This window comes from Mastigoproctus giganteus, chromosome 3 (genome assembly GCF_048544385.1).
Source record: "Mastigoproctus giganteus isolate SK-2022 chromosome 3, ASM4854438v1, whole genome shotgun sequence".
In the NCBI taxonomy this organism is placed as follows: Eukaryota; Metazoa; Arthropoda; class Arachnida; order Uropygi; family Thelyphonidae; genus Mastigoproctus; species Mastigoproctus giganteus.
This window is the reverse complement of record NC_143577.1, coordinates 212,987,185-212,999,893: the sequence shown is the minus strand read 5'-3', so window position 1 is coordinate 212,999,893 and position 12,709 is coordinate 212,987,185. Positions and strand designations below refer to the sequence as shown.

Here is a 12,709-nt window from a genome sequence, read left to right as displayed (position 1 = left end):
GATATGCCGACTTGCTTCGGAGGTCTTGGGTTGGAAGTAAGTTCTTCTGCCTGTAACAAGCATCTGTTAAGTACATGGGATGGATAACCGCATCTGGTTAGGTCCGCCTTCACACGGGAGATCTCGTTACGTCTAATTGTGTCGGTGCTGGAATGGCTTCAGGCCCTGGAGAATAGGGTGCGGGCAGTGCTATTGAGATGGCTTGGAGCGTGGCCGGACCCGTAGTTGGTGAATTGACCGCACCACATGGGTTTGCGGTATACTGAGGTCTCTAGACTTGGGCCTACGCGATGCACTAGCACGTCCAGAAACGGGAGCGAACCGTCCACCTCTGATTCTACGGTAAACTTGATGAAATTGGATAGAGAGTTGAGGTGTTCTAGTAGTACCGTTTCAGAACCACGTGGTATTATGGTAAAAATATCGTCGACGTATCTACACCACGTTGTAATAGGTGTAGGTGGGTTCTGGTGTATCTGCTCCTCCAGATCTTCCATGGCGATGTTAGCTACTATGGAACTGACAGGGGCACCCATAGCAGTGCCATGTACTTGTTTGTAGAGTGAGTCTTCAAAGGTGAAGATGCTGCTAGAGAGGCATAGGTTGAGAGCGGTACAGATGTCATCAGTGGATAGTGACGTCCTGGATTGGAGGCTTAAGTCGCTCTCAAGGAGCCTTCTGGCGCAGTGCACGGCCTGTTGGACGGGAATCGAGGTGAATAAAGAAACCACGTCAAATGATGCCATGACAGAGTTGTCAGGGATTGAAATGTCCTTAATGATGTTAATAAATTCACTGCTGTTTTTAACGGTGTGAGATGTATTACCTATAAGAGGCGAGAGGAGGCTCGCGATGTGTTTGGACAGTTCATACGTTGGGGCACTGCAGCAAGACACTATAGGTCTGAGAGGAATACCCGGTTTATGGATCTTTGGTAATCCATAGAATTGCGGTAGTTGGCAGCCAGTAGCACGTTGAAGATGGTGAGTCGCGGTCGGGATCTTCTTATCTTTAAGCCATGCGTGGACAAGTTTATTAACATTTGCTTCCAGACGTTTCAAGACTTTAACGGGAGGATCAGGTAGAGGTTCATATACGTTAGGATCGAGTAATAGGGCCAAGGCTTTCTCTCGGTAGGCTGATCGGTCCAGCACAACAGTCCGGCGCCCTTTATCCGCAGGAAGTACAACGATGGAGTTGTCTTTTCTTATAGATGACAGGGCGGCACGCTGGCGGTGGTTGAGGTTTGAGTACGTTTTTCGAGTGTTGCGGAGGACTGCAGCAGTCTTGAGTCGGATCTCGTTGGCAGTTTCTTCGGGAAGGTTGGTAATACTGGCTTCTATACCCATAGCGAGCTGTGTGATGGGAGGTTTCGATGGTATAACGGCAAATTTCATACCGTTTGATAAAACACTCAGCTGCTCGTTGGACAGTTGTTTGTTACTTAGATTCAAGACGAAAGAAGTCGTGTCGCCTGAACGAGTGTTCGCCTTTAAGGAGTTGGCTTCTATGCTTAAGTTTATGAACTTGCGCTGCTGGCGTAAACGGTAGGTATCCGAGGTCTGACTAGCCCGATGGCAGATGGTATGTATAAGGTTTGTAAATACGATAGGCGAGACCTTACCTTGCAGATGTTGTAACAGTCTGGACTTGTTACTTTTTTGGGCTACCAACCACGATCTTGACCCCAAGCGCGACTTTGAGATAGTGGACCGCGCGCGACACTTTCGCCACCGCCTATGGCTAGAGTCACTAAACATAATAAACAACCCTAAGGCATTAAATCGCCAGAAAGGCATGCGTATACATCCCATCCTAGAGACAACCGTTTTATTGATGGATGATCACTGGCGTAAGGCAGCACACGTCCGTGCTACAACAATGACGCATGAGTAACATGCCACACTTTGCTTGTAATGTATTCAAATTTGTCAGTTGATAAAAGGACACGTGCTCCGAAAGCTACTGAATTTTGTACTTATATTTTATTTTATTTGTACTTTAATAAATTAACTGGGCATAACTGTGTATATATATATATGTATTTGAAACTATGGACCCCAGTACTCCAGGCCCATTTGTCACTAAAGTTGAAGTTATTTACATCATAAACTTCTGTCAATGTCTGAAGTTCAAATCAAATGTCTACATAATATCGACATTCTAAGATTGTATGTTGGACTGTCTCCTCTGAGCCACATTTACAAATAGGAGACGCAGCCAAATGCAGAGTAAATAACTGAGTTTAGGCTGCCATGCCCGGATAGAAGGAAAGTTAGGTGAAGGCCTGGGTTAAACCAGGGCCAATGTTTTTTGTTAAATTCAGCAACTTGAAGTATAAAAAGGATAGTAATTCTTCCAGTGTTGGCATTAGTCCATTCGTTTTGCCATTCCTGGAGGAACTGGTTTCTTAATCTAGCGTTTTCTTCTTTCACTGGCATGTCCAGGTTAACAGAAAACTGGTTGAACTGTGCTGCAATATCCTTCCTTCTACAATACTGAAAGTAATTGTACAGTACTTCATATTTAATTGGCAGTTTGCCTTTGATTACCTGTAGTGCCGACATTGAAATCATGTGATACACTCTTGAAGTTGCAATCAGGAAGAAGTTCTGGGCTTGAGTCAAAAAAAAAAAATTTTTTTCAGCCATGACTATGCGTATACTGGGGCCTCAAGCACCCGCAGCATAACAGACAATAGGAATAAATATGCATTTGTAGTACAGCTTGAGAGTGGAGGATTTCAGACCCCAAAGAACCTTTGGTAATTCTGATTATTTTGCCTGTCAGAGCCTTGATTTTGCTTAATACATATTTAGCATGGGTAATGAATTGAAGTTTGTTATCTAACATAATTCCTAGGTATTTGTATGAGTTAACTAATTTTATTGATTGTTCTTTAATCTTAATACTTGGAGGTCTATTTTGGGTCTAATTTTCCTTTGAGAAGAATTTTTGTTTTGGGAACAGAAATAGTTAATTTATGTGTACTACACCACTCATTTAGGTCTGATAGGACTTCATTAGCATGGATTTAAAGTTGTCTGGAGTTTCCAGAAATAATCATAATTAAATTGTCTGTGTACGCGATCTTAGTAGTGCAGTTATGTTCGGTTGCCAGCCACCCATCAAGGACCACGTTCCAGCATACTGGTCCGAGAACCGATCCCTCAGGGCAACCATGAGTCACAGGTCTTGCAACAGAGCAGGATCCACTGGAGACCACAAGTGAATGATTCTGGAAATAATCCGTGATGAGACAATAAATAGGCACAGAGACCCCAGCCTCTCAGAACCTCTCCAGGACACTTTGCCACCAAAGTGTCAAAGGCCCCTTTGAAGTCTACAAGGAGGCCAAGGACATACTTTTCATTGGAGGCTGAAACGTTATTAATAACTAGGTTAATGGCATCCACTGTAGACATCCCAGCTGTGAAGCCAAACTGATATCTGTAGTTTAGGTTTCTTTCTTTATAGTGCTTTTGGAATCTTGCTACAATCAGCTTCTCTAGTATTTTTCCGAAGGCCGGAAGTAAAGCGATTGGGTGGTATGAATTTGCCTGATTTGCTGGGATTCTTAATGAGTAATTTAAGATTTTCTTTTTTCCAAGGAGAGGGGAAGGATCCATATTGTAGGCAGGCATTAAAGAGGTTCATCATCAGTTGGGGGCAGGTACTCCAGATCCTTTTAACAATGGTAACTTCTTATAGGTCCAGTCCAGGGCATTTGCCATCACGCAAAGTCGCAACAGCAAGACCTACCTCGTCCCTGTCAAAATCATCTTCGTGGCTTTGGCCTACGTAGGAAAGATGTTCTAAACGAATGGACTTTCTGGTACAGTTTCATCCTGCATAATCAATTCATCCAAAATTGTTTCCATATTCTCAGCCCGTTTCGGAGTTATCAGATCTAAGTACAGAGGAGAATATTTCCCCCGGATGAATTTTGTCTAGTGTCAGCTTGTAGATTAAGCCCCAGGGCTCCTGGTCCATAGTTTGTTTAACTAAGCATTCCCAAGTGGAGCGTTTTTCTTTGTAAATATTGTTGAAATATGTCCTCTCATTTTTGTATATTTCATTCAAGCGGTTTATCTCATCTTCAGGTCTACCATCTCTCATAGTTCTCTGAATATCTCGTCTTGCGCTCTTTGTATGATTCCTTAGAGTAGAAAGGTTCTGGGACCACCACGGAACCAAATTTTTTCTTCTCTGTTTCTTCTTAATCGTCTCGTCGCATATTTCAGTGATGATTGCCATCAATTCTTTTAGATGTTAGTCCAAAGTAAGATCTGTCAGTTTTTCATCCTTAAATTTTTCCTTAAGTAGTTTCTCAAAAGGATTCCAATTGATTTGTCAAGTTTTGTATCTGGGGAAGTCATGAGTGACTCTCAAAGCTGCTGCGTTTTCATTAGATATTATGTCAAAGGTTATTACATTTTGGTCGCTTACCGACTAAGAGGAGTGAACAGTCCAGTTTTCTATGCATCTCCCGAATGTTGCATTCGACAGAGTGACATCTATGTAAGACTGACCATAAGGGGATAAGTAAGTGGGCAGATGCCCAGCGGAGTTCCAGAGAATCAATTCGTTAGTTATTATGAATTCCTCCAGTAATTCACCTTTATTATTCATCATGGGTCTGTTCCACATGGTGGAAGAAGCATTTGTGTCGGTCATAACTATCTTTTTGCCTGATAACCTAATTAAAGCTGTCTCAAGGAAGTTTAGATAAGGCTCAATTTGTTGAGAATGCTGTGAGCACTGCATGTAGATTGAGATGAAGAATATTTGTCCAAAACTACCTTCCAAGCATGCACATGCCGCATGCTCGGAGCAGAGACCATTTACCCTTGTGATCGTGATCTGCTTGTCCGCTATAACAAGAGCTGCCCTTGCCACAGCATTTGCACCCTGTCCTGTAACAGTAATACATTAGATTGAACCACCCTACAGCTGTTTGGTAATCCTTTAACTTTGCTTTGTAGGAGTATAATTCCTGAAGCCCTAATATGTCAATTTTATGATCCGTAATTATTTTAGAGATATCACTCATTGCAGGTGCAGAACGCTGGCAGTTTAATTGTAATATTTTTAATCTCTCACCATGCTGTACATTTTTTATCTTACTGAATGTAATTTGTGCGAGATTTGGTGACCTCCTGAGCTCGCAAGAACTCAGGACACTTCGTCACGATATGAGTGATCTGATTTCCTCTTTTATTTTGCAGTTTGGGCATGTAACGGGTGATTCAGGAGTGGGACACGATTGCGACTGATGACCTTGCAGTTCACAATGCCCACATGTGTAGTCCTGCCGTCTACAATATCTAGCCGAATGCCCATAAGCCAAACATTTAAAACAACATGAAGCGATAATAAAATCCTTCACGTTGTGAACCGACCAGCCAAGGTAGACGCAAGTGTCATCTTTTAATATGATTCGCCTGATATAGGCAGGAACTTCAATTATCCAGTGTTTGTTGTTTTTATTTTTAGCATTAATCTTAAACCTCACCTTAACCCCCTTTTTGAAATCTTCCTCACTAACATTGTGCTCACCCAAGCTTTTGACATACAGATCCTCCAAGAATTCTTGGTCTGACCCATCTTTTTGTATGTCATAGAGTATCATAGTCGAGTTTAGTTTTCGGGGAAAGTCTGCAATTAATTTGTGCTCCTTTAATTTAGTAATGTTTTCATCAGTTGCAGTTTCAATTGCAATGCCTTTTTCTCTTAACTTTTGTGATAGATTTTATTTTAATATGTTTAAGTTCAGATTTAAAATTCATTGCAATCACCTGTTTAACTTCTTCACTCGTTTTTAATTCACACTTTTCACTAGCTTTAATCAATACTACATGCTTTGATTGAGTTCCCGAGGGAATCATTCAGCAGTAGTCTTTATGCCTGCACTTGCTGCAGCCACCTTAGCATAAGTGGCCACAGGGGTGGACGTAGGCAAAACTCGTAAATCTAAATTTGTTTTTAACCTCTCATTATCAACGGTGAGATCAATCACCAATCGTTCCATATTTTATCAGCTTCCACCACCATCGGGGGGGGGTAACAGTAGATCCTGACTTAAAAATATCTAGAAAATTATTTTTCAGAGCACTTAATTAATCTAAATTAAGCATACAGTTTGAATGCTCCGGATTGTTTACCGACTAGGAATCAGCTGCACATTCAGGTGATCCCAGTTGGGGTAATTCCTTCCCTAGCATATCTATAAATTTGTCTAAAGGTTCTTTCAACCCAGTATTTAGAAAGTCTGGAGCTAACGTTAGATCTCCAGCCATTTCCGATAGAGAATAATCATCAGACATCATTACACTGGTTGACAGTTTTCCTGTTACAAACTAAATCACACCTGGAAGAAACACCTGACTTTAACTTAGTCCAGTTAGCCGTAAGAGTTTTCGTTTACACTAGGAGCAGTCCACAAGGAGAATTAGGATTAAGCTATTTCTGGCTCTGCTGTACAGCAGTCACCATCTTTGTCCTTGCAATCAGTCTAGCAGGGTAAGATCAGTTAGAGTATGGCTACTTGACCCACAATGCATTTGCTTGGTATGTTAATCCGGATATGGTTCGTTTTACAGTAGGAATGTACTACAGTTGTCTTTCCCATACTGTTTCAAGTTCCTTATTTATGTGAAGGCAGTGGAGAAGCTTTAGGCAAAGATTAACCTGCAGGGGTCACTTCCATGCCTTCTCCTTGCGAGGCTCACAATCTTGACGACCTGTTCGGTTATTTGGTTTTTAGGAGCATTAGCAACTAAGGCCATATTGCTCTGGGGATATGCAATGGCCATTCCCCGACCTTTTCCTTGACAACTTACCTTGAGCAGTCTGACTATGTGAATAGTCTTTTATTAACAGAATTTTTGAAAACAATTATTAAAGGTTTTACATGTTGTACCTATCCTAGAGGATGGAGATTAACACTGTATGAAGTGTACATTGCATCCTCACGATAGGCAAACTTTCAACACCGTTGGCGACCTAGATCCGACCAAAAAAACTATGTTGAACACAGAGCACAGCAAAATGCAACCGCACTGACCGACTCACCCGGTGATACCCAGGCACACCTAGGAATTAGCTCCAGGCAACGTTGTCCTCAATTAAACGTGCGACAAAGGAGCGGGAATCATATAACTCTATAAGCTGCTAGTTTTCTCAAAGGATATGAAACCAGTTACTTGTCTTCATGATATCGAGCATCATACACCAACCTTTTAATCATGCGTTGATATCTCCTGAATGGCTTATGAATCTGCCAACCAAATGCTGTTGTTTCGAAGTTGACATACCTCGATAAATGAGACTGTTTCATTGCTGAAAAAGGTGATATTTAGAATTTCTTCCCCATTAGGTGTAAGGAAGTCTCAGAACCATCAGCAATATTGCATGCACTTCATGTGGTCATGTTCCTGCACTGATGTTATCTTATACAGATGCACCTTCAGGTGTGGTTGTTTTTTTTGGTTTTCTTTTAAGTGCTTTCCTTGTCGAGCCATGAGATACCTGCTTGCTGTAACAATTTTCAGATCTCTCATTATGTGATCAGGAATGTTCAGTACTTTGTCCTCTGAACTGATGGCCTGCCAGACCTTGGCACTTCTGCAACTGATCCAGTTTCTTATACTTGTTAAACAACTGTTGCACTGGGTTGTGACCATGGGGAAAATCCTTAGATGTATAGTAGGATGGCTTCAGGGCAGGAGGCAGAGGGTTGTGATAAATGGTTATTCCTCAGATTGGGTTGATGTAAGAAGTGGGGTTCCCCAAGGATCAGTATTAGGACCACTATTGTTTTTGATTTTCATAAATGACATTAATCAAGCAAAGTGTACAGTATTACACCTGGAGAACAGTAACCCCAAAATAACTTATACACTTGGTGGAGCTGAACTAAGCCAGTATTGGAGGAAAGGGACTTGGGTGTTACGATATGGTCAGACATGAAGTTCTCCGAGCATTGTAGACAGGTTGCAAGACCCATGGTGTCCTATCAATGACTTATCGAACATTTGCCAGTAGAGATAAGGAGGTCATAATCCTATTATATAAGGCTATTGTTAGACCACACACTTGTAATACAGTCTTCAAGTATGGAGACCACACATAAAGAAATACATTGAGCTTCTTGAAAGGGTCCAAAGACAGGTAACTCGCCTGGTGAGTTCGGCAAAAGGGCTTCCATATGAGGAAAAACATTGAATATGTGGATTGCAGAGACTCGATTGGGATGTTTAAGGCTCTGAGAGGCACGAGATCTTTGAATGAGGATGAAATTTTCATGGTTATAAATGATTCTAGAACTAGGGGCCATAAATTCAAGTTACGGGGGGGGGGAGATGTTTAGACTGGATTACAGGAAGTTTTATTTTAGTCAGCGAATTATAAAATACTGGAATAAGTTAGCCATGGGTGGTAGAGGCTGATAGTTTGGGGAAATTCAAAGGTCAGCTGAATAGTTACATTTAGGATGTCTATTTCCTTTTCTTTTATTATTTATTTATTTTTTAAAATTTTATTCTTTTTTTGGCTGGTGCAGCGTAAGCCATAGGTTTCCTTGCACCATGTGGCCATTGCTAATGCTAAATACTATATGAATTTTGAGATACATTTCCAACAAATTTCTGTTTAACTTTGGTATAGTCACTTCCACTGTGAAACACATTCCACCAAAAACTATTGGTCTCAGTTAACAATGTCATTTCATAACATTTGCACATATTCCAAGCAACTCACTTCCAGCATGACTGCTTGAAGTATAGGTGAATTATACATGAGACTTCTCTACTTCCAGGAGGGTGTAAATACAGATGACCAGGGACTTCTCGCTTACCTTGTATAACAATTTATGTATGTAGTTGCTAAAGTAATAAGAAAATGTTGAAACTGGTTTGTGATCAACTCTAAAGCAAAAAAGGCAGTAGTACAAAGGCTATATCTGTAACTTTTTTCCTTAAAAAAATTATCAAAGGAATGTTTTTGTAGGTGATAATTTTTTTTTTTTTTTTTCCCAATAAGGATGGACATTCTTATTGGGAAAAAGCATCCTGAGTGCCTAGGATGTTTGTTATATAAGTAGCAATTTCCACAGCTTATAATTCAGTACTAAATCTTTGTTGAAAAATTGACACAAATGGGATATGTTGTAAGAATGTTAATACTGATCATTCTTACTGCTGCCTGTGGTATTACTATGTTTTCAGAATGCTTGTTTAAAAAAATTAGCAATATTAAAAAATGCAATAGAGTTCTTAACATTTTAACAGACCAGTTAGTTTAACTTCTGTTCCGGGTAAAATAATGGAGTCACTGGTTAAAGATGCATTCAACGATCATCTAGACAAGACTGCAGCAATAATTCAGACACAGCATGGGTTTGTTAAGGGAAAGTCTTGTCTGACAAATTTGATAGGATATTATGATGTGGTTACAAAGGAACTGGATGCAAAAAATAATTTTGATATCATATATTTGAATTTCAGGAAAGCTTTTGACACTGTTGCACATGGAAGACTATTGTACAAATTGGAGCAGAATGGTATTAAGGGTAAGTTGCTACAATGGATAAAAGGATGGTTAAGTGGGAGAAGACAGAGGGTGGTAATCAATGGGTGCTGCTCTTTGTGGACTAATGTTATTAGTGGAGTCTCACAGGGTTCGGTGTTGGGTCCACTGTTGTTTTGTATATTTATCAATGATATTGATGAAGGTATATCAGGCTTAGTGTCGAAGTTTGCAGATGATACAAAGGTTGGCAGGGTTGTTAATGACAGTAATGGCAGTGTGCTACTGCAACAGGATCTAGATAATTTGGGCAGATGGGCTAAGAAGTGGCAACTGAAGTTTAACCTTGACAAATGCAAAATACTGCATATGGGTAGAAGTAACCCCTGAGAAACGTACCAACTGTGTGGTACTACACTTAAGGTGGTAGAAAATGAAAAAGACCTGGAAGTAATTGTGCAGTCAGATATGAAGTTTTCTGAGCAATGCAGACAGGCTGCCAGGGCAGGTCATCTGGTTTTGTCAATGATATATAGGAATTTTGCTAGCAGGGAGAAGGAGGTGATTGTCCCCCTGTATAAGGCAATGGTCAGGCCGCGCCTTGAGTACTGCGTACAGATCTGGAGGTTCATTTTAGGAAGAATGTAGATTTGCTTGAGTGTGTACAGAGAAGGGCAACAAGATTGGTGAGCGGAATGAAGGGATCCTCTTACCAAGAGAAGCTTAAAGTTCTGCAAATTGCAGTGGCTGGAGACTAGGCACCTGCACGGTGATCTGATTGAGGTGTATAAGGCCTTGAATGGGTTGGGCATGCTGAATTCTGATGGGATCCTTCCACTTGTTCAAATTACGGATCTAAGGTGGCATAAATTTAAATTAAGAAAAGACATGTAGAATAGATGTGTGGAAATTTGCCTTTAGCCAGCAGGTGTTTAATTGCTGGAACAAACTTCCATCTGTTGTTGTGGAAGTTTGATAGGTTAAATAAATTTAAGGAGGAACTGGACAGGAATTTGGAGGAAATGGTGTTTTTTTTTTTTTTTTTGGCTGCATAAGCTCATACACTTGCTTTCTTGCATCACATGCCATTACTACTACTATTTGGATTATTACACATTTGTGAATACCAGGGCTCTTGGATCAGTGAACAATTACATGATGTGAGAGAGAAATGGCTGTTAGAAAAGAAGGTATCATTAGAGGAAGTTTATATGCTGCCTTTGTGAAGTGTTATCTAAGATTGCTTGTCAGCTGGGGCTTTGTGTGATTCTTAATATTTTAGGAACTAATGCTGGGATTACAACTTTTTCTTTCTTGAAATTAGAATTCTCTGAGTTGTCATCAACATATGTGCATGTTTAGCTTATTTCACTGCCTCAGATGGAGGAAACAGGCTTTGTCACTGATTGTTGAAATTAATCATTCAATGACAAACTCATTTTCTTTATGAAGAACCGTTTTTCTTATTCAATAATAAGCATCCAGAGTGCCAAAAAAAATAACCTGCCTATTTAACAAGAATATGAATATTCGTTACAGGATTTACTGTATGTAATTTTTGCATGCTAAGATTTGTTTATATGTTATCATATAATACATTATTAGCATGCAAATGGCTTATCTACATCTTCATATACATATCTACATCTTCTGGAGGTCATTTCAAATAACTCATTCTTTTATGTATAAATTGCCTTAATTTTTCTAGGACTTGCTACCACCTCTTGTTATCTGTGATTCCAACTACTAATAGTTGTGTTTTTAATAGATGGAAGCACAAAAGTAAATTTGAGTCAAATAAGGACATCACACCTGTTAGCCATTGTTCAATTTTGTCTTACAAAATCTGAAATTCTCTGGAATTTAGATCCAAAGTTAATAAATCAGATTAAGCAATACATAAATAGATGTAGAAGATATTACTACTACTACAAAAAAAAAAAAAAAAAAATGTATATACAAAGTTTTCATTTGTACAAAATTTGAAAACATGATAAAGAAAATTCAATCCACAGCTCCTATCACTATAGGGTACCAACACACACATCTGAGAAATTTGCTTGTTAATGGTAAGAAATATCATTAGTGTAATTTATACTAAAAAAAAAATGCACAGCAATTTTAAACCTGTGTCTTCTTCCCTTTTCAGACAATCAAGTCCTGCCACACAGAACCTGCATTACTTCTACTTGTAAAGTTCCTAAGATGACTTCTAATAGTTTAACAGACTCATCATCACCAGTGGTATCAAAGGATATAAATGCTAGTACATTACCAGGAAGTGCCTTATCATTTGTTTCTGAAAGTGGAAAAAATTATCTGCATAATGATATCAACCTTTCTTTATTATTGAATTCTCCATCTTGCTGGCAGAAAGAAGATAATGCAGCAATAGATGAAACAACAGAAAAACTGGATAGCCTTGATTTAGGATTTGATCCTGCAGAGTTGGGGGTAATGTGTGATGTAATGTCAGCTAGCCTGTTTGACAGCAGTGGAAGTGGTTTTGATGTAAGCCAAATATTAGAGAAAAGTGAAAGAACAAGCATGCCCTTATGAGATTACTTTTATTTTTCCCCATTCTACATGTAAATAGTAAGCACAATCTTTCTTTCTATGCAGAAAAGTTCTGTAGTTATATTTATCTACTAACTTTTTCAGATTTGAGCAGACTAGAAATAAGGCACTATAGAATGTTATAATAGCATTGTGTAGCAGAATCTTTAATAACTGCTACACGTTTGCAATCAGTTTTTTATTTAAAAAAAAAAAAAATGTATCCAAAGGAATTGAGGACTCTTGCTGTAATCGAAAAAGTTATATATAAAAAGCCATCCTGCAACGATGCACCTTCATCCATAGGAAAAGATTTCTAGTTCTGTTTTAATTCTTTACATCCTTGCATCAAACCAAACAGAACTAGATGCAAATTTTGTAAAGTATATGAAGTGTTGGCTGTATTAAGGTAAAAATTTATATACATAGTTGATTTCTGTGTAAGTGTTTAAGCTGTCAAGGTATTATGATATAGGAATTGGACAATCTTTCACATGCAGGTAATATGATATTAAATTGTTTGAATGAACACTACTCTGCATGATTTTGGAAAAAATTTATTGAGCTGCAGCAGTTGCTCCTTAAATTATAACAGGCTGAATACAAAACTAACTAACTATAATGT

At 39.2% G+C, this 12,709-nt stretch overlaps 1 protein-coding gene across 4 annotated transcripts in view; it reads left to right on the top strand.

The window, feature by feature from the left end:
* Positions 1 to 12,183, top strand: part of LOC150088667 (embryonic polarity protein dorsal-like) — an 83,240-nt gene extending 71,057 nt beyond the window's left edge. For 3 of the 4 annotated variants that reach the window (XM_090370855.1, XM_090370854.1, XM_090370853.1), the window contains one exon: positions 11,678 to 12,183. In XM_090370855.1, the coding sequence (XP_090226981.1) occupies positions 11,678 to 12,087 (410 nt within the window). In that variant the 3' untranslated portion in view covers positions 12,088 to 12,183. The remainder of the gene's footprint in view (positions 1 to 11,677) is intronic. The other variant, XM_090370852.1, reaches the window with a different exon arrangement.
* Positions 12,184 to 12,709: the final 526 nt, after the last annotated feature.